This window comes from Myodes glareolus, chromosome 9 (assembly GCF_982192425.1).
Source record: "Myodes glareolus chromosome 9, mMyoGla1.1, whole genome shotgun sequence".
Taxonomy (NCBI): domain Eukaryota; kingdom Metazoa; phylum Chordata; class Mammalia; order Rodentia; family Cricetidae; genus Myodes; species Myodes glareolus.
Window position 1 is genome coordinate 63,962,509 of NC_142034.1, and position 23,032 is coordinate 63,985,540.

The 23,032-nt window shown below is 54.4% G+C and overlaps 1 protein-coding gene across 3 annotated transcripts; it reads left to right on the top strand.

Annotated features, from left to right (window-relative positions):
- The first annotated feature begins 369 nt into the window (after window positions 1–369).
- On the top strand, window positions 370–22,872 carry Srebf1 (sterol regulatory element binding transcription factor 1). Of its 3 annotated transcripts, XM_087910571.1 has the most exons (22): window positions 393–525; window positions 8,867–8,886; window positions 9,354–9,377; window positions 11,163–11,205; window positions 14,957–15,376; window positions 15,611–15,786; window positions 15,865–16,002; window positions 16,093–16,314; window positions 17,129–17,243; window positions 17,803–18,014; window positions 18,133–18,322; window positions 18,416–18,594; window positions 18,784–19,045; window positions 19,212–19,378; window positions 19,565–19,733; window positions 20,186–20,288; window positions 20,520–20,629; window positions 20,710–20,842; window positions 21,021–21,186; window positions 21,576–21,776; window positions 21,875–21,986; window positions 22,254–22,872. In XM_087910571.1, exons 1-22 carry the CDS (start codon window positions 435–437, stop codon window positions 22,481–22,483), a joined length of 3,483 nt encoding a protein of 1,160 aa, XP_087766697.1. In that variant the 5' UTR covers window positions 393–434; the 3' UTR covers window positions 22,484–22,872. The 3 variants fall into 3 exon arrangements, with proteins under 3 accessions (XP_048304048.1, XP_087766697.1, XP_048304049.1); XM_048448091.3 differs by lacking the exons at window positions 8,867–8,886; window positions 9,354–9,377; window positions 11,163–11,205 and having other exon boundaries at window positions 370–525; XM_048448092.3 differs by lacking the exons at window positions 393–525; window positions 8,867–8,886; window positions 9,354–9,377 and having other exon boundaries at window positions 11,054–11,205.
- Window positions 22,873–23,032: the final 160 nt, after the last annotated feature.

Consider the following 23,032-nt stretch of genomic DNA (forward strand, 5'->3'; position numbering starts at 1 on the left):
CAGCCAGTCTATACACAGATCACTGGACCCTTGCTACAGATGAGGAAAACAGAGGCATAGAGTCGAGGTCACAGCGCAGATCTGTAACAGTATTTTGGACCCTGTTTGTTCCCTGCTGCTACCCCCACACCGTTCCCCATCCCTAGCCCTTCTGTCTAAAGATGCCTGAGTTAGGTCGTGGCTTCCATTTGCTTAGTGCTGAAGAAGCTAAGACCCTCCTGAACAGCCACAGGAGGGAGGCTGCAGGGAAACCAGGCTCCAGCAGAAAGTTTGAACCACCTAGGAGCTGTCTGGAGCCTGCGGGCTCCGGCTGGTGGGCGTGGCATAGCGGAAAGCCCCGCCCCTAGGCTTGGGTGGCTCCGCCCTGGATCCTAGTTTCCGAGGAACTTTTCGTGAACGCGGGCCTCCTGCGAAGCCTGGCGGGTGCCGGCGCCATGGACGAGCTGCCTTTCGGCGAGGCGGCTCTGGAACAGGCGCTGGCCGAGCCGTGCGAACTGGACGCGGCGCTGCTGACCGACATCGAAGGTGCGTGGCCCGGGGCTCCTGCGCGGCCTGTGTGGGGTCGCACGTCCTGGGAGGTCACTTGGCCGGGAGCTTCTGCGCGTGCGCACTGCAAAGTTGGGCGCCTCAGATCTAGGGTTAACTCTCCAGGCTGAGGTGGGCTTGGTTTCTGGGCACGCTGAGCATCCTCTGAATGCCAGGCTGGGTCCTGTGTACAGTTCACAGGCCGACCTGGGTTTTCTCCTTTCTTGGGTGTACGAATATCCCCAAAGAAGCCCACGAATGGATGTTTACAAGCATCTTGGCGCGCAAGCATCTGGCTACTTTGGGTAGAGGTCAGGGAGGTCTCCTTAGGTGCACTAGAGCTGAGGGGCAGTCCCGGCACCGACAAGGAAAGATACTTTCTAGGCAGAGGGCAAGGTAAGGCGAGACCTAACTTTGAGGAGTTAATGTGGGTGAGGCAGGGAAAGTTGACAGAGCAGCTGCTCTCTGATATATTTTTCAAATTTGCGATTCTGAGGCAGTAACCCAGGACCTAAAATATATTAGCAGGCTTTCTGGACTGAGCCACACCCCAGGCCACTTAGTGCCTTTAAAACACCGCTTGAACTTGTCCAGCTTGATTCATTTCCAACTTCAACAACCACCACCCACTGGGGTGGGGAGGGGAGAAAAAAAACTAACAACAACAAACCTTCCGGACTGCAAGATGTATCCGCGTTAGTGGACCATTCAGTGAGCTTTGGTGGCTTGTCAGCAGTCTCAAAACACTGCGTCTCTCTCGCGTGTTTGAGGGCTCCACACCCACCTCTACCCTAGACAACCATGAATGTGTGTTATCCATAAACTGCAATGGGGCCCTGGGATTACAGTAGATTGTGCCCTCATTTAGCCCCTCCCACTCTGTGCCCTGCTGATAGACACCTAGGCTGTTGTGTGTGCTCCACAACCTTGGACGTGCTGTGCCTCGATCCTCATTGAGTTCCAGAGGCAAGCCTCTGCGAAAACCACTCTGAGACCCACATGGGCTGTCAGAGCGTCTAGTAGGGAGGGCTAGAGAGTGGTGGCTTGGGGGATAGAAGGTTGGGTCACCTAGGAGCAATGAAAGTTAAAAGATATCTGGGCAGGGGCTGGAGAGGTGTCTCAGAGGTTAAGAGCCCTGGCTGCTCTTCCAGAGGTGCTGAATTCAATTCCCAGCAACCACATGACGGCTCACAGCCATCCCTAATGAGATCTGGTGCCCTCTTCAGATGCAGGCTATGTACATAATAAATAAATCTTAAACATGAAATAAAACTTAAAAAAATAAAGGCGTGCACACCCGGCGCCAAGGTGATTTAAAAAAAAAGATATCTGGGCAGACCCGAGTTCCAAGCATGGCTAGGGCAATGGGAGGGGGGAACAGGTGAAGGAGTGTATTGTGTTTAGGTTGTTCGAAAGCCCCCTTCAGCATGGGGGTGGTCCATCATATCACGGATGGCAGACACTCAGCACCTGGTGTGTGGCAGGCACTCTGTTGAGAATCTCAGCGAACCTTTCTGATAATTCAACTGGGAAACATCTCTTCATCTCACAGATGAGAGACTGAAAAACAGGGTAAATGACTTGTCCAAGGTCATGCAGCCAGAGCCAGGCAGAGCCAGAACTCAGACTCAGGCTGCTAGCTCTAGAGCCTGGACCCTTGGCTCCCAAGGCTGGATTAGGAGGTCAGCCGTGCAGCTGTCTCCCTCAGCCCAGAGCAACATTGGTCATAAGACTGGAAAGTGGCAAGGAGAGCCAGCCAAGGCCTGGAGCCCCACTGCCCATCACCTGTCAAGTCTGACGCTCTGGCTGTGACCTCAGAGAAGCTCCAGGTGAGCTGTCTCCTCCTTATTCCTGGTGGGGAGAGGAGCCTGTGATGGGGACAACCGGGAGGCTGGTGGCACTGAGCACTGGGGACACAGCAGGCAAAGAAACATAGTTCTGGTCTGAGACTGGCTACTTACTCTAGGAACCCTGGGGAGCCAGCTCCCCAAATAGCTGGTCTGTCTGTTGGCCCAGGATGTATGCGTAGCAGAAGTCCAGTGCGTCTTACTGAGAAGCTCTCCTGAGTTCTGGCCCCTTTCCTGTGCTGGTCTTACACTGTATCTGTCTGTGTTCCGGTATTGTGTGACTCTCTCTAGGGAGTAGTGGCCATGCACCTGATAGGGCACTGTGACCATTGAAGAAACAATTCCATTAAAGTCCAGCTTCGTGAACCAGTGAGTTTATTGGTGTCTTAGTGTTTCTATTACTGTGAAGAGACGCCGCTGTGACCACAGCAATTCTTAGGAAGGAAAGAAAGCATTTTATTGGGGCTGGTCACAGTTCCAGAGGTTTAGTCCATTATTGTGGCAGGAATGCATGGTGGCATATAGGCAGACGTGGTGCTGGAGAAGGAGCTGAGAGTTCTGCAGCTAGATCGTTGGCAAAAGAAGAGAGACACTGGGCCTGGCTTGAGCTTTTGAAACCCCAAAGCCCACCCACTACCCCCCACGCCCCACCCCTGGCAACATACCTCCTCTAACAAGGCCACACCTATTCTAGGGCCACACCTCCTAATCCCTCTCAAGTCGTGCCATGTCCTGATGACCATGCATTCCCATCTATGAGCCTGTGGGGCCAGCTCTATTCAAACCTCCGCAGTTGGTGTAGGTGAGGAGTGATAGGATCCTGCAGAATCCTAAAGCTGTGTCACTGCCCAGTCCCACTCCAGCACGGTGGCGACCTTTAGAAAGTTGTCTGTAGCCACGCCCCCTGTCCCCACCCTATCAGGTAACCTTCCACCTCTTGTGTACTCTGGTCTCCCAAGATCTCATGCAGCTGGATGGCAAGAGGATGTAGTGGGTAGACTCTCAGGAAGGGAGATGGCTCAGCAGTTAAGAACACTGACTGTTCTTCCACAGGACCTGGGTTCAATTCCCAGAACCAACACAGCAGCTCACAGCTGTCTGTAACTCCTGTTCCAGGGGTTCTGACACCCTCACACAGACATACATGCAGGCAAAACACTGATGTAATAAAATACAAATAAGTAAATAGTTAAAAATGAAAAAGGAATCTCAAGTATGGGTCCTGTAAGCTTCTTCCTCCTACCAAGAGAGTGTTAGCAGCCACATTGCTGGTTTCATAGGCCTAGTTGTCACTGCTTTTTGGTTTGGTTTGTTGCACTGACTATGGGACAAACTTTCTGTAGGTACTCTGCCACCCATACTCCTCCTGTGGGATGTTTTCTGTCTTGGTCCCACCAAGCACAAGCATTCCTTACAAAATAGCATCTAGGTGGTCACTGACCGATTCCTGCTGTGGAATTCCCTGTAGGTTGGCAACCCTCCACAAATCCTCAGTGCTCCCAAAATAAAGTATCCTTGTCTCAGCGTGGCATTTAAGACCTTGCCAAGATGCCCCTCTTTCAACAGTGTCTACCCACCCAGAACCCCCCTCTTAGGTACAGCTCAAGGGAGGTGTCTTAGTTAGGGTTATCATTGCTGTAACAAACATCATGACCAAAAACAGCTTCGGGGAAAGGATTCATTTGGCTTACACTTCTGCATCGTAGTCCATCACTGAAGGAAGTCAGGGCAGGAACTCAATAGGGTAGGTCCCTGGAGGCAGGTGCTGATGTAGAGGCCATGAAGGGATACTGGGTTACTGGCTTGCTCCCTATGACTTGCTCAGCCTGCTTTATTATAGAACCCAGCACAACCAGGGATGGCTCCACCCACAATGGGCTGGACCCTCCTTCATCAATTACTAATAAAGAAAATACAAACAAGCAAACAGAACAGAAGCACTCAAGAGGCAGGTGAATCTCTTTGTTTGAGGTCAGCCTATTCTACAGGGTGAGTTCCAGGACAGTCAGGGCTACACAGAGAAACCCTGGCTCAAAAAACAAAACAAAACAAAAACCAGGAAAGAAAGAGAAAATGCTTATCTACAGTCCAATTTTATGGAGGCATTTTCTCAATTGAGGCTCCCTCTTCTCAGATGACTTTAGCTTGTGTCAAGTTGACATTAAAACCCAGCCCAGACAGAAGAGTACCCCTTCTTGCTGATCTGCATGTTCCGAGCCCCTCGGCGGTGAAGCCTGAGAGCATTTACCCATCAGGCCTTCACGTCCAGCCTGTCTAACCTAAGGGCAGCAGAAAATTCTTCAGTGCGCTGTTGCTCTTAGGGCAACTGCCTCAACCTCTCTGAACTACAGGGTTGGGAGTTCCCTTGGGGGAGGGGGAAGTAGCAGTGCAATGCCCCTGAAGGCCCATTAGGGAACCAGAGGAAGGTGTTAGTGGGTCCAGGGAGAAAGGTGGTTGGCCTTTACCTCTTGTGCTCTGTGACTGAGCTGGACACGGCTTCCCACAGCAACCCAACTCACTTCCTGGTTGGGGTCACTACCAGGTGGAGCCTAGGACCTAGACCACCTGACTGTGACTGTGGCCTAGGTTAGGTACTTTACTGGCTGGACAATGGCCGTCTCCCATTGACTACGTGCTTGAGGCAATGCCTTTTAAATTTTAATTTTAGTTGGCTAATTTATTTATTTTTTCAGGGCTAGGGGCAGCTTCCAGAGGCTCATATATCACTGAGCTGCACCCCAGCCTGAGTCCACTCGGACCTGTATGATTGTAGCCATACAGCAAGAGGCGGTGGGGCCTCCTTCCCGGTTAGAGAGGGGGGACCTCAGAGCTGTCCCCAGGTGTCCCTGCCGTCTGGAGTTTTGGGGGGTTGGAGCAGGGCAAGAGGTCTATCCCACTGCGAAGAACTTTTGGCCTGGAGACCAAGACCATTCTTCCCAAGCAACAGACGCTCTGCCACCATCCAAGCCATTTCCCAGAAAGCCTTGCCTCAGGCTGCCGGAACCATGTGCCAGCAAACAAGCTCTCTGCAGCTGGAAGGCTGGAGCCCAAGTTTTCCCATCTAGCCCTCCTGAGAGACCTTGGTTCTTCTTATTGTAAAGATACACGAGTAGAACTTGGTTCTGTGAGCCCATCTGAGCCTGTCAGAGGCTAGTAGGCATCCTGACGAGGCCACAGGGTTATTCTCGCACTGTTTAGAACATGTAACCCGCACTTGAACCAGTTGTATTTTGCTCAGCAGATGTTAGCAGTCACTATCCAAGGAGCCTGCACAGGAAATTTCCAGAACATTCCAGGCTGTGGTTCCAAACTCTAAGTGTGGACTGTGTAATGATTCTGTCTTTTTGCCTGAGAGACAGGGCAGAAAGGGGCTCCCACCCTGCTTGGACGAGTAATCCCCATCCTTAGAATCTCTTAAGGTTAGAAGAACCTCAGCCACAGCAGTGCCTTGGCCTCTCTCTCAGTGTGTGTCAGGGGCCGCTTACTCCCAGCCCACTGCCCATCCTATTGTGATGCAAGTCCCATACCCTTAGAAACCCCCTAAAGAGATGGTGGAAGAGCCTGCTGAGGTGGTCCCCACCTGAGGGAGAGCAGGGCCAGAGCCTGCAGTTTGGTCTCCTTCACAGACGCAGCTTCCTGTACAGAGGCGAAAGCCTGGGGAGCAGAAGCTCCCAGGGTACGGTTCTGGCCCTGTTAAGCAGCTGCAAGTGCACAGAAGTGGAGAAACCCGTGCTGGCAATGCTGTGGAGATGGGGTTTACCTCTTCAGAGTCGCCGTCACCTGCCCGTGCTGCAGTGGCATGCCTCTCCCGTGCAGGCTAACAGCCCTGAAGAGAGGATTATGTGGACTTAGGTGAAGAAAGGCTCAGCTTTGCTCTTTAGCCTGGGAACAGCTGCCACTGCACTGGGCTGGGTTTTTGCCTCCAGAATGACCAACATGTGTCCTGGGCCCCCAGCTGTAGCTACCCGGTGGGGTCCGAGTCACATCAGGGCCACCCTTGGTGACCCGGGCATACAGCATCCTAAGGGACGTGGAAACTGCCTGCGTGGTGGCACGCATCTGTTATCCTAGCACTCAGGAAGCAGAGTTCGTCTGGTCTGTAGAGCTAGCTTCAGGACAGCCAGGGCTGTACAGAGAAACCCTGTCTTCAAAACAAAACAAACTTCAAGGTCATCCTTGAAGTTTGGATCCTGCCTGGCTGTTTGAGACAGGAGTCTGCTGCGGTTGTCTTCACCTAGGGCAGTGGGAGAGCCTGCATTAGGCCTCCTCCGCAGAGGGAAAGTGTGCTGGGAGTTGGTGTGTGGTGTGAGAGTCGGCGTTAATACCAGGGCAAGTTCTGAGGAGACAATAGGCGTTTTCCACGTGGACACGATTGAGAGTAAGAAGGACGTTGTTGTCAGGGTCAGCCTGGGTTAAAGCAGGATGCTATTGATGGTGGAACACTGGTGGTTTGAAGGAAAATGTCTCACAAAGGAAGTGGCACTATTAGGAGGTGTGGCCTTGTTGGAGGAAGTTGTCACTGTGGAGGCGGGCTTTGAAGTCTCATAACCGCTCAAGCAATGCCCAGTGAGACAGACCACTTCCTATTGCCTGTCTATCCAGTTGTAGGGCTCTCAGTTCCAGAACGATTTTTCCTGCACACTGCATACTCCCAGCTGCTGTGCTCTCTGCCATGGTGATAATGGACTAAACCTCTGAAACTAAGCCACCTCATCAGTTAAATCCTTTCCTTGTAAGCGTTGCCATGGTCATGGTGTCTCTTCACAACAATAGAAAAGCTAAGACAGACACCTTCAGGAAACTGACAAGGCGTGTGAGCTGCATTCTGAAAGCTAAAGACCGGTGGGGGTGGGGTGGGGTGACTGAAGTGTGGTGCCAGTCTTTGTGGGCCCCATCACAGGTCCCACTGTATCCAGGTCTTTTTTGTATGTATCTGCATATGGCTGTTTGTGTGTGTAGGTACACAGATGTGTATGAAGATGTATAGAGATCAGAGGTCAATGTTTAGTGTCTTTGCTTCTCCACATAATTTAAAAAACATATTTTAAACATTTCTTAGATTCATTTGACTACATATGCATGTATGTGCACTGTGTGCAAGAGAAGAGAGCGCCAGACTCCTGGAGCTGGAGTTATGGGTGGTTGTGAGCCACCATGTGCTTGCTGGGAACTGAGCCCTGGTCCTCTGCAAAAACAAGTGCTCTCCACCACTGAACCATCTCTCCAGCCCTTCCACGTCATTTTTAAAGGCAACATTTTCTACTAAACCTACAGCTCACAGATTAACCAGGCAGGCTGTTTCGCCAGCAAGATCCTCCTTTTTTATCTCTTCAGCCCTGGGATTATAAGTATTAGCTGGCACTCCCGGTTCTCTCTCTGTCCCCCACTTCTCCCCATACTTGCCTTTTGGTGTGGGTGCTGGGATTTGAACTCAGGTCCTCATGCTTACACAGGCACTTTTCTGAGCCATCTCCCCAGCCCCTCCTGCAGCCTGGTGCAGGCAACCCCTATGTCCTCCCTCTGCGTATGCGGTGGTGCTAAAGGCTGGTTGGCCCAGGGTTCGCCTCACACTGTAACTGGCTGGTCACGGAGTAGGCTTGTAGGTCAGCAGAACTGAATCAGAGACTTGGATTCTTCCCTGGGCTGCGAGGGCTCCTGCGTTCCTGGCCCCCTTGGGACCTTTGTGTCCTCACTGGAGAGAGGTCCTGAGCTCAAGGATAGCTGTTTCACTCCCCCTCTATGTGACCTGTTCCCTTCTAGGAAGAGCCACATTCTCTTAATCCCTGGAGCAGGGCCTTTGCTTGCACAAAGGGCAATCTATGCCCCTGTGCCCTGGAACCCATATGACAGCCAAGGACCAGAGTGCCTGCCAGGGAGTTCTGAGGAATAAGGGCCTTGGGAGCAACAGGGCAGGCTGCATGCCTGGAGGAACAATGGGCCACAGCCCCATCCTCTAGCCCGCAAGCTCCACCAGGCATGGGTGCTGTCCCGTGTCCTCCCCAGGAGGCCATGCCACTTCTCACTTCAAGCAGTCTTTCATGGCAAATCCTGTAGGTGCATGTATTTAGTTCAGCCAGACCAACCTTGAAATCTCAACCTACCCAGCCCTACAAGCAGCCACTGGTTTCTGTGTCTGCCCTCACAGCTAGCTTGCAGTATCTTGGGGTCTTCGAGCTTGCCTTTGCTCTGGTTGGAGAACTTCCTTGTGGCCCTATGTGTTCAGCTTGCGCTCAAGTGTCATCTCCTCAGGCAGCCTTGAGCATCTGTCTTCCCTCATCCAGCCTTTCTGTCATGGTGTTCTCACCTCCCCATCCCCCCCCCCCCGCACATGTGTGCAACTGGTTTCTTTCGGTGGATTGGAAGTGCTGAACCCAAATGCCAGGCTGACACACACAGACACCTAGAATGGGCCTCGGATATTTTTCGGGAGGGGCAGCTGGGACTTCAGGTTTCCTGTTGGAGTCAGATAGGATCAGGGCCTGAGAGAGGAGGAGGGGAGATCAGGCCTGGAAAGGTGCAGGATGGGAAGAAGCTGAATTCAACAAGGCTTGAGTCTGGACCTCTTGTCCATTTGCTTCAGAACATACATGGGAACTGGAAGGCTGTGTATGCTCATGGGAAGTCACTGTTAGCATCTCTTGATGGCCCTCTGTCTGGTCACCATGGTACCCTTTTCCAGACCTGCTGGATCTAGTGAGTCCCGGTCTTCTCTAGGGTGACGCACGGAACACATAGTTCAGGTGTGCTGACTGATGCCTCTGCTTCAGCTTTATGTGGCCCTGTTAGTTCCTTTTAAAATGATAAAAACCTGCCAAGTGCTTAGGGTTGCCTTCAGTCCGACAGGTGATCAGGCAGCTCACGGTCCGGTTTCCCAGTTCTAGCTGTTCCAGTGGCTGTGAGGGGAACCATCTTTGCCGAGACCTTTTTGAGTGGGAGGGTGCTTTATAAGCTTGTTCTCCCAGAATCACCTCCCCTGGAGAGGGAGCAGGAGGAGGATTGGAGGCTGTGTGAGTGGAGGCTGGTTTGCCTCTGATGCACAGCAAGTAGGGAGAAAAGGAGAGAAGGCCTCGGAACATGACTGCAGAGCCTTAGCAAGACGTATTCTCAAGGAGGGTGCTCAGCTGGCTCTGAGTTTCCATTCCCCCCAGCATCCTTGGCCACCAGCATCTACAGAAGTGGGCTAACAGACTGGACTCAAGAACAGAGTGAGGTAGAGGTCAGGCCAGTGCAGGGCTAGGGATTGGACACCCATGCCATCAGGTGCCAGGCCTGCCCCTGGTCCACTGCTCAGCTAAGGCTTCTGCACCCACAAGCTGGCCCTTATGCTTGGGTCACACCTGTCCCTCCTCCTGAAAGCCTCTCCCGAGGGCTGGCACTCTTGGGGACAGCAAGCCATATCTTTTCCTTCCTTCCTTCAGTGTCCAGGTAGGACCAGAGCCCGGGCTCAGGGAGGTTTGACACCACCTGTACTGAGTGTCTGGTAGATGAGCCTCTGCTTGCAAGTCTTTCTGTATTCAGGACTCAGAAATCAGAAGGAAAAGACTGTACTAGGGTCCGCACTGGGGACCTCATACCTGGACTTCAGCCCAAAGTGTGCTTAGCTGTCGGACTCTTCCCATTCTTAAGTTGATGAGGTTAGAGCCTTTGCCAGGAGCTGTGCAGGCACTCACAGACTGGGCAGAACGGTTTTCTCAGGAACCTTCCATGAGGATTGAGGATATAGAAGGATCTAGAAAGAGGGTCAGGTGACTGGAGGAACAGGTGGTTGCTTTCTAGCTAAGGCTCCTGCAAAGAGAGATGGACCACAGGGACACCAGCCCTTAGCTAACACTCATGAGGAGACTTGGTGGTTTGCCCCCTCAGGCTGCGTGAGTCCCTGGTCTGCCAACTAGGGTGTTAGAGCTCGCTGGGCACTAGGCTGCTGGCCAGCGCTGGTGTGGTGGTGGCGGTGGCAGTGTGTGTTGTGCGTGTTTGCACATGGATGAGAGCTTTTACCTTTGTCAGCAAGGGACAGGAACAGATTTGGCACCCCTACAATATCCCCTGCCTTTCCCTTCTGTCCCAGAAACTGGGTCCCTTCTTGGCCTTTTCAGAGAAGAGAGTCAGGCATCACTTGTTGACTGCTGTGAGGCCGTCAGGGATGACACTGACCTAGCCTGTGGACATCAGAGCTGAGGGCAGGACTTGCTGGTCTGGGACCATCAGTTCCCTCCCTGGAATGAGTGTCCTTATCCTGGGGTTGCCCTGCTAGTTGAAAGTCCCTGGACCACTAGCTGCCACCACCTAAAGGCAGTCCTTGACCTTCTTCAGACTGTAGCGACGTCACCCCTTGCTGCTGCCTTTTGATGAAGGGCCAGGAGTAGGTAAACTGAGGCCAAAGTGGTCCAGGCTCGTTCTGGATGTATGCGAGCAGTGGGAACACAGGAGCTTCCGGGATCAGAGCCAGCTGCTGCCCGGATCCGGGACCCAAGCACTTCTCAGGGGTAGTGCCTAGGCCGCAGGGTCTGGAACGTCTGTGACCGCAAGTAACCCCGGGGCGCGCTGGCGCAGAGGCGGTTAAAGGCGGACGCCCGCTAGTAACCTCGGCCCCATTCAGAGCACCGGGTGAAACCCGAGCCGCCGCCGTCGGGGATGGGCGGGGCACTAATGGGGCGCGGCGCGGCTGCTGATTGGCCGAGTGCACTCACCCGAGGGGCGGGGCACCGAGGCGCTTGGCGGGCTTTAAAGCCTGGCGGGGTCTGACAGGTGAAGTCAGTGCAGACGCAGCGGGGCAGCGCCTGCACGCCCTAGGGGCGGGGCGCGGACAACGGAGCCATGGATTGCACTTTTGAAGGTACTTTGGGGAGGACCCTGCACTCTTCCTTTGCCAGGGTCTCTGCAGCGGATCGCAGTACCGTGTTCTAACAGGAGACAGTCCTCCACCGCCTTGGGTTGGGAGTTGGCAATCCAGCCTTAGCTTAGCTGCCCTGCTTAGGGACAGACAACAGCACCTTGCAACTTGGACAGCTTTCTCCACATCCTCTGCACCCCTCTGGGCAGGGTCCGGAGGAAGAAACAGGAGAGCCAGTGGTCTGTCCACTCTGGAGTCTGATCAGTTTGGTAGTCCTAATCGGGCATTTTGGACCCTCCAGGCAGAAGGTGGGCCATCCAAGCTCTCAGTTCTTTTTTGGCCTGAGTTTCCCCATTTAGCAAATGGTAAGCCGACCGAGAGGTGGGAAGTTCCCATGATTAAAGTACTATTTATGACCTGCATAAATCTAGAGAATCCACGAGGATCCAGAAGGCCGAGCCTGCCACCGTTTTGTTCTTTCCACAACACAGGGAAGTTCCCCTGGCAGTGACGTGCCTCTTGCCTGAGCATCGTCATTAGGCAGTGTTGATATCCTGCTCTGTTGGGCAAAGCCTTAAGCAGGGCTGCCAGAAGGCTTAATCCTTTCCTTTTTTGCAGAGGAGGAAACTGAGGCCCAGGGAAAGGAGGCAGTTGGGCCAGGCTCCAGCTCAAGTGAGAGCACTGTGGGCCCCTAGTGTTGTGTTCATGGATGATATAGAGCCCTTTGACCCAAAAAGTGGCCTCTATGAGTGGGTGAGAGGGCCCCAGGCTGAGCCAACCAGGGTGCTAGTTGCCAGCTGGGGAAGAGGGCCTGTCGCTGGGATGAAGCCAGGGAGTGTGGCTCAGTCCTTGTTAGGAGGAAGGAGCCAGGGTAGAGAGCACTTTGCTTTTACAGAGGGGAAACCAAAGCCTGAATGGCCAGACCTGGGTCCTGAGGCTACTTGGCTGCAAGGAGGGCTTGGGTTTGTGTCCAGAACACACAGACACCGATTGACTACTTGGCCAGCGGCTGGTTCTGCTCCAAGCCTCAGTGTGCTCTGCTGAAGAATGGGCTAGTGATGGCAGCTTTGCCCCTGGCTTTTGGTGGTACAGGAAAGGTGCTGGAACAATAGTTTGGCGTTTCTGTAGACCTGGGTTTGAAGTCTACTGTGTATTCCCTGCATGCCTGTGGCCTTTTGCCTCTAGAGCAGGTGAGTGCAGCTGATGAAATGGTGGTCTGAGCGGAGTAGTGGCTAGTGCTGGCAGCGTGGTGGTCAGGTAGGTTTGGACTCAGCAAGAACTAGGCTGGCTCAATGCCTTCATTTGTAGAATAGGGCATCTGTTTCTCATAAGTGGGTTCAGTCTGGCTCATCAATATGGTGGCCTCAGATTGGGCCTGCTGCCTGGCCCAGACCCAGTCTGCTGGCATAGACCCCGCTGTCTGTCCAATACGGATAAGGACCCTTCCCGGACATGGCCCCCTCCTCCATAACTACCTAGTCTACTGTTCCTGTTTGGGAGTATCAGGGCACTCCCAGAGGAGTGGGAACTTAGAACTATCCTGTCTCTCTACACCTCTCTCCCCCATAACCGAGGGCTTGGGTGACATCACTAGATTCTCGGTAGTCTGAGCTTCTGTCAAGTTTTATGTGCAAAGGACCCTGCAAAGTGTCCTTCAAGGAAGAGCCCAGCAGCAAGCAGTGGGGGTGGGGCTCTGCACCTGTGTAAAGGCTCCTTTGCTCTGTGTCCTTCGCCCTATTGACTGGGATGCCCTGTTCCTCTGCTGAGAACTGGACCTCCTGAGTGTGTGAGGATATCCTTATCTTATAGATTGAGAAATTGATGGTCAGTTGGGGCAGAACAGGGCTCTCTCGGTCTTAGATGGGGCATGTGTTCTTTTAACAAGCCAGCCGGTCAATATGGGAGCAGAAAGGGCAGGAGAGACTTCTCGAAGTACTTATCTTCTGGTGCAGACAGACGTGCAGACAGACGTGCGTGCGCGAGCACGAATGGAGGCCCTGAGAAGCAGATGTCCCATGAAGATGGGGTTAAAAGTTACCACTGTCCTCGGCAAGAGACGGGACAGGCAGGGCTTGGCTCATTTGGTAAAGCACTTGCCTTGCCAGCAAAATCCAAGTATGGTAGTGCTCGCTCGTAGTGGATTATGTTCCTGAGTTTTCCCAAGTTGCCCCTCAGTTACATGTGTGTTATGTGTGGGTCCACATACATATGAGCATATACACACACATTCACCTAAAAAAAACATAAAACAGGGCTGGAGATGGCTCAGAGGTTAAGAGCCTTGCCTGCTCTTCCAAAGGTCCTGAGTTCAATTCCCAGCAACCACATGGTGGCTCACAAACATCTGTAATGGGGTCTGGTGCCCTTTTCTGGCCTGCAGACATACACACAGACAGAATATTGTATATATAATAAATAAATAAATTTTTTTTTTTAAAAAAGCATAAAACAATAACAACAGCAAAAAACCAGGCCAGGCGTAGTTCGGTGGTGGAGTATGTGTTTATCGTGTGATTCCCTGCTCTACAGTGGCACACACACAAAACACCAACCCAGGGAAATAAAAGGAAGGCCACTAAGACAGGACATTTCAGCATTCACAGGAAAGTTCTTGGTTCTCAGGTTCCCTTTCTCCTGAGGTAAGGTTTCGCCATACTGCCTCAGCTGGACGCTCACGCTTTTTTTGTCTTTTTGAGACAGGTCTTACTATGTAGCCCTCACTGGCCTGGAACTCGCCCTATAGACCAGGCTGGCCTCAAACTCACAGAGATCCTCCTGCCTCTGCCTCCCTAGTGCTGGAGTTAAAATTGTATACCACCAATACCTAGCTGGACTTGGTTTTTGAGCACAGCCTCTCTGGTAGTTGGGACCATAGCGTTGTTATGCATGGCATAGGCAAGGTTTTGTTCTTTGATTCCAGGTCCTAGGGAGACCAGGACTAGGAAGAATGCTTTGCTTGGTGTGGGCACTTGATACCTGCTGCAGAGTGAGGGAGGGAGGGAGGGAGGGAACGAACGAACAAATGTGGTCCTGCTGTGGCTGTGGCTCTGGAGGTTATCAGATGTCAGGTGGTGTTGGGATGTGGCAAGAACTTTGAAGAAGGCAGTCTCTGCCAGCTACAGCATGGGCCCAGGCTAGAGATGTGTAAGTCAGAACTCCAGTGGTACCAGCCAGCCCTGTCTGCTGTCACAATCCGCTACACATGCTGTATCAGGAATGACTCCACACATCACAATGTCTTGAGAAAAGGTTGTGTCAGGAGCATTGCAGGCCCTGCTCAGGAACTAGCCTGTACACCCTGCTCAGGAGCTAGCCTGCACACCTTGCTCAGGAGCTAGCCTCCACACCCTGCTCAGGAGCTAGCCTGCACACCCTGCTCAGGAGCTAGCCTCCATACTCTGCTCAGGAGCTAGCCTGCACACCCTGCTCAGGAGCTAGCCTGCACACCCTGCTCAGGAGCTAGCCTCCATACCCTGCTCAGTTGCTAGCCTGCACACCCTGCTCAGGAGCTAGCCTGCACACCCTGCTCAGGAGCTAGCCTGCACACCCTGCTCAGGAGCTAGCCTGCACACCCTGCTCAGTTGCTAGCCTGCACACCCTGCTCAGGAGCTAGCCTGCACACCCTGCTCAGGAGCTAGCCTGCACACCTTGCTCAGGAGCTAGCCTCCATACCCTGCTCAGTTGCTAGCCTCCATACCCTGCTCAGGAGCTAGCCTCCATACCTTGCTGTCACTCATGTCTTCTTCTTCCCTAGACATGCTGCAGCTCATCAACAACCAAGACACTGACTTCCCTGGCCTGTTTGATGCCCCCTATGCAGGGGGCGGGGCAGGAGACACAGAGCCCACCAGCCCCCGTGCCAGCTCTCCTGAGAGCTTGTCTTCTGCTTCTCTGGGCTCCTCTCTGGAAGCCTTCCTGGGGGAGCCCAAGGTGACACCTGCATCTTTGTCCTCTCTGCCATCTGCGTCTACTGATTTAAAGATGTACCCGTCTGTGCCCCCCTTCTCCCCTGGGCCTGGAATAAAAGAAGAGCCAGTGCCACTCACCATCTTGCAGCCCCCAGCGGCACAGCCATCACCAGGGACCCTCCTGCCACCAAGCTTCCCTCCACCACCCCTGCAGCTCAGCCCCGCTCCTGTGCTGGGGTACTCTAGCCTTCCTTCAGGCTTCTCAGGTAAGAGCTGGTGATGGGAGGAGACGGAGGAAAGAGCAGTGGTGGCTTCAGGAGTCGGGTGTTCATCCTGTGGTCCTGGGCCCCGTGTCGTTCTCTCCCATTGCCCAGCTGGAAGGTAGTATATTGGCAAGGCATATCATAGGGGTATACGCAAAGCCCATAGACATACTGACTGGATGGGGTAAAAGGCAGGCAAGGCAGCCTGTGCCACAGCCTTTGACTTTGTCTCTGCAGGGACCCTTCCTGGAAACACCCAACAGCCACCATCTAGTCTGTCACTGGCCTCTGCACCGGGAGTCTCTCCCGTCTCCTTACACACCCAGGTCCAGAGCTCAGCCTCCCAGCAGCCGCCACCAGCCTCCACAGCCCCCAGAACAACCACTGTGACCTCACAGATCCAACAGGTCCCAGTAAGTGGGTCTGGCCAGGTAGGGGAGTGGGGGAGGCCTGGTTTGGATGTCACTCATGGCCAGGCCCCTCCCACCCAGGTTGTGCTGCAGCCGCACTTCATCAAGGCAGATTCACTGCTGCTGACAGCTGTCAAAGCAGATGCAGGACCCACGATGAAGACAGCTGGCATCAGCACCCTGACCGCTGGCACAGCTGTGCAGGCAGGCCCCTTGCAGGTAGATGGCCAAGGCAGGAGGGAGACCATGAGAGGGCTGTACATGTATATGTTCATCTGGTGACCCGGCAACATGCATCTGACCCTACAGACCCTGGTGAGTGGTGGGACCATCCTGGCCACAGTACCGTTGGTTGTGGACACAGACAAACTGCCCATCCACCGACTGGCAGCCGGCAGCAAGGCCCTGGGTTCAGCTCAGAGCCGTGGTGAGAAGCGCACAGCCCACAATGCAATTGAGAAGCGGTACCGTTCCTCTATCAACGACAAGATTGTGGAGCTCAAGGACCTGGTGGTGGGCACTGAGGCAAAGGTAAGACCCAGGCCAGGGTGAGCAGGAAAGAGGAGAGCATGTCAGTCAGCAGGAAGTAGGCCTAGGCCAGACCTGGTCACACAGTCTTATGCATCGACTTGTCTGGTTCTGGGCAGTCCCATTTTCCTGGTTAGATTTTTATCAAGGGCATCCTGAATAAAGAAAGAACTGTTCAGAGCTGGAGAGAGATGGCTCAGTGGTTAAGAGCACTGACTGCTCTTCCAGAGGACTCAGGTTCAATTCCCAACATCCACGTGGTTGTTTACAACTCTCTGTAATTACAGTTCCAGGGGATCTGACACCTTCCCACCAATGCACATAAAATAAAATTAAATTAATGTAAAAAAGGCGGGGGAGGGACTGTTTTGGGCATTGATGGTGTCATGGTGATGAAGCACAAAAATACTGTCCTGGAGGACCTGATACCCTAGTGGGAGTGGTGGCCACTGAACAGGATAAAGAAAGGGTCCGAATGGCTCACATGTGCAGGGAAGCAGATAGGAGGAGCGGAAGGTGTGCAGGACGGTCTCGCAGTGAAGGGCTGCAGGAAGTCGGAGCTGTGTGGAGGACAGGACAGTGACAGCGCTGGCGACACCACTCTGTGTATTCCACATGGCAACTCCTCTTTGCCCTCAGGAGTAGGCACTGTTAGGAGATACCAGCACAGGAACGTTCTAGGCAGAAGGAGCAAGTGCTGAGGTCCTAGGCAGCCGTGATGCCAAGCAGCTGTGCCCACTTCTCTGCTCTGCCCACTTCTGCATTTATAGCCAAGTCTGCCTGGCTGGCTGAGCCCTCCCCCTCCCTCTCCTTGCAGCTGAATAAATCTGCTGTCTTGCGCAAGGCCATCGACTACATCCGCTTCTTACAGCAGAGCAACCAGAAGCTCAAGCAGGAGAACCTGACCCTGCGAAGTGCTGCCCACAGAAGCCGTGAGTCCCAGCCTCCCTCCTGCCTCAGGTTCTTTTCTGTGGCTGTCATAGGACACCATGACCAAACCAACGCATAGAAGAGTTTTTGAGCTTACAGTTTCAGAGAGCGAGCCATGACCACCATGTTGGGGAGCATGGCAGCAGGCAGGCATGGCGCTGAGCAGTAGCTAAGAGCTCACATGTTGCGACAACCCCTTGGCAGAAGGAGATTTGGTTGGAAATAGTGTGGGGTTTTGAAACTTAAAAGTCCACCCCCAGTGACACACCTCTTCCAGCAAAGGGTGCCTCCTAACTCCCCAAACACTTCCAGGAATGGCGGTTCAAGCTTTCATCATGATTCTGTGGGGGCCATTTCATTAAAGCCACCACGCTGGTTCTGTCTTCCTATCCTTGCCCAGTCTTGCTCTGGCTCTGGCCCCACCTTGCACTGGCCCCTCTAACTCCTGGTCGGTCTGGTCATCAGCTGTATCTTACAGTGGCCTGGCCCCTGTTCTGACCATAATGGAACTGTCCATGTTTTGAGGCTTCAGCGTCCCCAGCCTGTTCCTTCTGCCTGCAGAATCACTGAAGGACCTGGTGTCTGCTTGTGGCAGTGGAGGAAACACAGATGTGGCCATGGAGGGTGTGAAATCTGAAGTGGAGACGTTGACCCCTCCACCCTCAGATGCTGGCTCACCCTCCCAGAGTAGCCCCTTGTCCCTCGGCAGCAGGGGTAGCAGCAGTGGTGGCAGCGACTCGGAACCTGACAGCCCAGCCTTTGATGACAGCCAGGTTGGACTTGGTGGCATGGCTTTCTTCCCTCTCCCAGACACCCTTCAGTCTTCCCCACTTTGAGCCCTTGTCTTTAGGGTTAGCTGGGCTCTGCCCTCACCTCCCTGCCTTCTGCCAGGTGAAAGCCCAACAGCTGCACAGCCATGGCATGCTGGACCGCTCCCGCCTGGCCCTGTGTGCGCTGGTCTTCCTGTGTCTGACCTGCAACCCCTTGGCCTCGTTGTTTGGCTGGGGCATCCCCATTCCCTCCAGTGCTGCTGGTGCGCATCACAGTTCTGGGCGCAGCATGCTGGAGGCTGAGAGCAGAGGTAAGTCAGGCCAGCCTCCTCATTGTTGAGACAAACCTTTGGGACTTTGGACGTCCTAGGAGTTAGACCCTCAGGCGTTCCCTTTGTCTATAGATGGCTCTAATTGGACCCAGTGGTTGCTGCCACCCCTAGTCTGGCTGGCCAATGGACTACTGGTGTTGGCCTGCTTGGCTCTTCTTTTTGTCTATGGGGAACCTGTGACCCGGCCCCACAGTGGCCCAGCTGTTCACTTTTGGAGACATCGCAAACAAGCTGACCTGGACTTGGCCCGGGTAAGGGATTGGCCCTGGAGAGGAGTAGGGTAGGCCCCCAGGCCCGAAAGGTACTAGGTGCCCCTACCTATTCCCTTTATTTTGTCCGTGCTTTGTCCTGCCCCACCCCACCTTCAGAACTCGACTCCAGGGTCCCAGATAGGGAGATGCCCTGTTGTTATTTTCTTACTGAGACAACCCTTTCTCCAGGGAGATTTTGCCCAGGCTGCTCAGCAGCTGTGGCTGGCCCTGCAGGCCTTAGGACGGCCTCTGCCCACCTCAAACCTGGACCTGGCCTGCAGCCTACTTTGGAACCTCATCCGCCACCTGCTGCAGCGTCTCTGGGTGGGCCGCTGGCTGGCAGGCCAGGCTGGGGGCCTGTGGAGAGACTATGGGCTGAGGATGGATGCTCGTGCCAGTGCCCGAGATGCAGCGCTCGTCTACCATAAGCTGCACCAGCTGCATGCCATGGGTATGCTAGGTGGGAGCTGGGCTGGGATCCTACCCACCCCATCACCTTTCCTCGCGCCATGAGTATGGCTGGGTCCTACCCACCCCATCACCTGTCCTCACGCCATGGGTATGGCTGGGTCCTACCCACCCCATCACCTCCTGTTCTCACTCTTGCCTGTTTGCAGGGAAATACACAGGAGGGCACCTTGCTGCTTCTAACCTGGCACTGAGTGCCCTGAACTTGGCCGAGTGCGCAGGAGATGCTGTATCCATGGCAACACTGGCGGAGATCTATGTGGCTGCTGCCCTCAGGGTCAAGACCAGTTTCCCAAGAGCTTTGCACTTTTTGACAGTAAGTAGGCTTAGGGGACAGGGCTGGGGGGCTTGTCTTCACCTCTCACCTGCCCCTTCCAGGGCAAGGGACTGACCCAAATGTATCAGTGGTTAGCAGGTGGGCTGCTGGCCCAGCTGGGGTCTCCAGCTCAGGGCTGGGTTTGAACTTGGAGCCACTGTCACAGTCCTGTTCCTCTCCCCACAGCGTTTCTTCCTGAGTAGCGCCCGCCGGGCCTGCCTGGCACAGAGTGGCTCAGTGCCTCTTGCCATGCAGTGGCTCTGCCACCCTGTAGGCCACCGTTTCTTCGTGGATGGGGACTGGGCTGTGCATGGTGCCCCACAGGAGAGCCTGTACAGCGTGGCTGGGAACCCAGGTGCTCTCTCCTTCTGTTCTTCCGCCTCACCTGGCATTGTCCCCTCATCTCTGAATGCCCTCACCCAGCCAGCTGATCGGGCTGTGGCTGGAGCTGTGGGAAGACTTCCTGGGCTTCAGAAGCAGGAAGCAGCATGGGTCAGTGGGCAGTGGGTGGACTTGAGAGGAAGAGTGCCCAGGAGGGTCAGGGCCAGTGGGTATGTGATTCAGTAGACTCCCCTTTCCAGTGTGGGGCCCTGGCACAGCTGGCCCACTTTCCTTCCGAGGGCAGAGGCTGAGTAGCCCAGGCTTCGGAGGGCAAGGGTACTTACCTGTCGATGTCTACATGTCGTTTAGGACTTGGAACTAGGAAGTGCTCTGGGTTGGGGCCCCCGCCAATGAAGGCGTTGATGTGGGAAGGGAACTATGGAGAGAAGGATGTCTAACCTCTGCTCCATTGGCCCCCACCCACAGTGGATCCGCTGGCTCAGGTGACCCGGCTATTCTGTGAACATCTCCTGGAGCGAGCACTGAGCTGTATTGCTCAGCCCAGTCCAGGAGCAGCTGATGGAGACAGGTGAGCTTTCTGTACCTCTCAGGCAAGACCTCCAACAGGGAGCCTGGGCAAAGGTTGTCCAGGTTGTTCGGTAGCCCGACTGTGTGTGTCCTCAGAGCCTCTCTAGCTCTTTCTTTCCTCTGTGAGCCGTGACAGGGTCAGACTATGCTCTAATGGGCAGTTAGGGAAAGCCAGTGTCATTCGGAACTCTGGACTACTGCTGTCTGTCCTGACAGCTCTCTCCTGCCTCAGGGAGTTTTCAGACGCACTTGGATACCTGCAGTTGCTGAACAGCTGTTCTGATGCTGTCGGGGCACCTGCCTGCAGCTTCTCTGTCAGCTCCAGCATGGCTTCCACCACTGGTGAGATCCAGCCCCGTCCTGACTCCTGCCAGGCCCAATGCAGTGTGGCTGAGGGTCAGACACCTTTCCCTCTTGTGTAGGCACAGACCCAGTGGCCAAGTGGTGGGCCTCCCTGACAGCAGTGGTGATCCATTGGCTGCGGCGGGATGAAGAGGCAGCTGAGCGCCTCTACCCGCTGGTGGAGCACATGCCTCAAGCGCTGCAGGAGACTGAGTGAGTGCCCCGCCAGGTCCTCCTCACCCCATTTTGGGCCCTCAGTACTTTGCTTAAATATCTATATGGGACGAACAATGTACTCTCTGCCCCAGAGACTAGAACCAGGGTGAAAGGGCTCAGGGAGGGGCTGTAGCCTGGGCTAACCTACCATGTGTTTCTGCTTTTACCCCAATAGGAGACCCCTGCCCAGGGCAGCTCTGTACTCCTTCAAGGCTGCCCGGGCTCTGCTGGACCACAGAAAGGTGGAATCTGGCTCAGCCAGCCTAGCCATCTGTGAGAAGGCCAGTGGGTACTTAAGGGACAGCTTAGCCACTACACCATCTGCCAACTCCATTGACAAGGTGAGGGGTAGGATGGATACCTGGCTAGGCCAGGGTCACAGCTCTCCATTCCTAGTGTTTTTGGAGTTAATACAAAATGGTGCTGAATGGGCTTACCTTAGTGTTTGAAGAAGGCTAAAGTCCTGGGGAGAATGGGCTCACCATTCACCCACCACCAGGAAGGAGGGTGTGGTGAGCAGACTGGCAGTTGGGGGCCATTGTTGGGAAGTCCGAGGGCTTGCAGGCATGTGGTACGGAGAAGGTAGACCCATGGTGAATTGATGTCGCCTTGTACGTGAGGCGGTGGCAGGGCCGCAGCAGCACAGCCCAGTCAGCCCCTGGTGCTGCGGGCTCTCTGCCCTTCCCAGTGCTGGAGCTGCCAGTGATGTCTGCCTTGCCTGCCACCCCAGGCCATGCAGCTGCTCCTGTGTGATCTGCTGCTTGTGGCCCGCACTAGCCTGTGGCAGCGTCAGCAGTCACCAGCCTCAGCCCAGGTGGTTCACAGTGCCAGCAACGGACCCCAGGCTTCTGCGCTGGAGCTGCGCGGTTTCCAACAGGACCTGAGCAGCCTGAGGCGCTTGGCACAGAGCTTCCGGCCTGCTATGAGGAGGGTAAGTCCATTGTTTCACCTCCCACTGGGAGGCATGAGGCAGGAAGCCGGGGGAGAAGTGGGCACTAAGTCTGAAACTGGCCATTATCCACTCCCTAGGTGTTTCTCCATGAGGCCACAGCTCGGCTGATGGCAGGGGCAAGTCCTGCACGGACACACCAGCTCCTGGATCGCAGTCTGCGGAGGCGGGCGGGCTCCAGTGGCAAAGGAGGTGAGGAGGTGGCTGTGCTTACACTTGCAGGGCAGGGGGTTCTGCCTTAGCCTGGTATGAGGAATACTGGGGGCTGCGTTATGGAAATCAGTGGGGGTGACAGTTTGTGAGATAGTCATAGGAAGAAGCTGAGCCCACCTGTGTGCCCAGCATGAGTGGAGAGCTTAGGAGTTCCCTGTACAAGAAGTCAGATACTTTGTCCTTTGCATGGGGTCTGGCCTTAGCCAGACCTAAGCCTTGCTCCCCTGACATGACCCATCTGTGCAGGTGCTGCAGCTGAGCTGGAGCCTCGACCCACATGGCGGGAGCATACAGAGGCTTTACTGCTGGCCTCCTGCTATCTGCCACCTGCCTTCCTGTCAGCCCCCGGACAGCGTGTGAGCATGCTGGCTGAAGCTGCACGCACTGTAGAGAAGCTTGGTGACCACCGGCTACTGCTCGACTGCCAGCAGATGCTCCTGCGCCTGGGCGGCGGGACTACTGTCACTTCCAGCTAGACCTTGGATGGTTTCCCCAGTCTTAGAGACCCTTAAGGACATTTGTCACTGGTTGTGGTCTTTGAGAGAGGGTGAGCCTGACAAGCAATCAGGAGCATGCCGACCTCTAGTGGCAGATCTAGAAACTGCAGAGGCTGCACTGGCCCAGTGCCACCCTCTTGCTCTGTAGGCACCTTAGTGGCTTTTCCCTGTCCTATGGAGAGAAACCTTTCCCCCAACAGAGGGCCACTCTGTACAAGGCTCTCCCCTCCTCCGGGCAGACTGTACATGGCGTAGATCCGACTGAGCCGGCGCCCTGTGCAGGCTCATGGACTACTTGACTTTTGCAAACTTTATTTTCCTAGGTTGAAAGATTTTGTACAGAAAATTAAAAGTGAAATTATTTATAACCTCATTTTTTTTTTTATCTGGGTAAGCAGATGTTGGTGTCATCTGACTGCCATCCTTTCTGGATTGTCTTCTGGGAAGCTCTAAGGGTGTGTTTACTGGCTTCTGCCTTGGGGTGGTCTGATGGTGGCCAAGCTGTCCCACTGATCTCATGGCTACACT

Coding starts and splice junctions, on each gene's coding strand:
- Srebf1 (XM_087910571.1), top strand. CDS start 435: ATGGACGAGCTGCCTTTCGGCGAGGCGGCTCTGGAACAGGCGCTGGCC. Junction 526..8,866: donor GCTGCTGACCGACATCGAAG/GTGCGTGGCCCG, acceptor AGAGAGGAGGAG/GGGAGATCAGGCCTGGAAAG. Junction 9,378..11,162: donor CAGGAGGAGGATTGGAGGCT/GTGTGAGTGGAG, acceptor TGCACGCCCTAG/GGGCGGGGCGCGGACAACGG.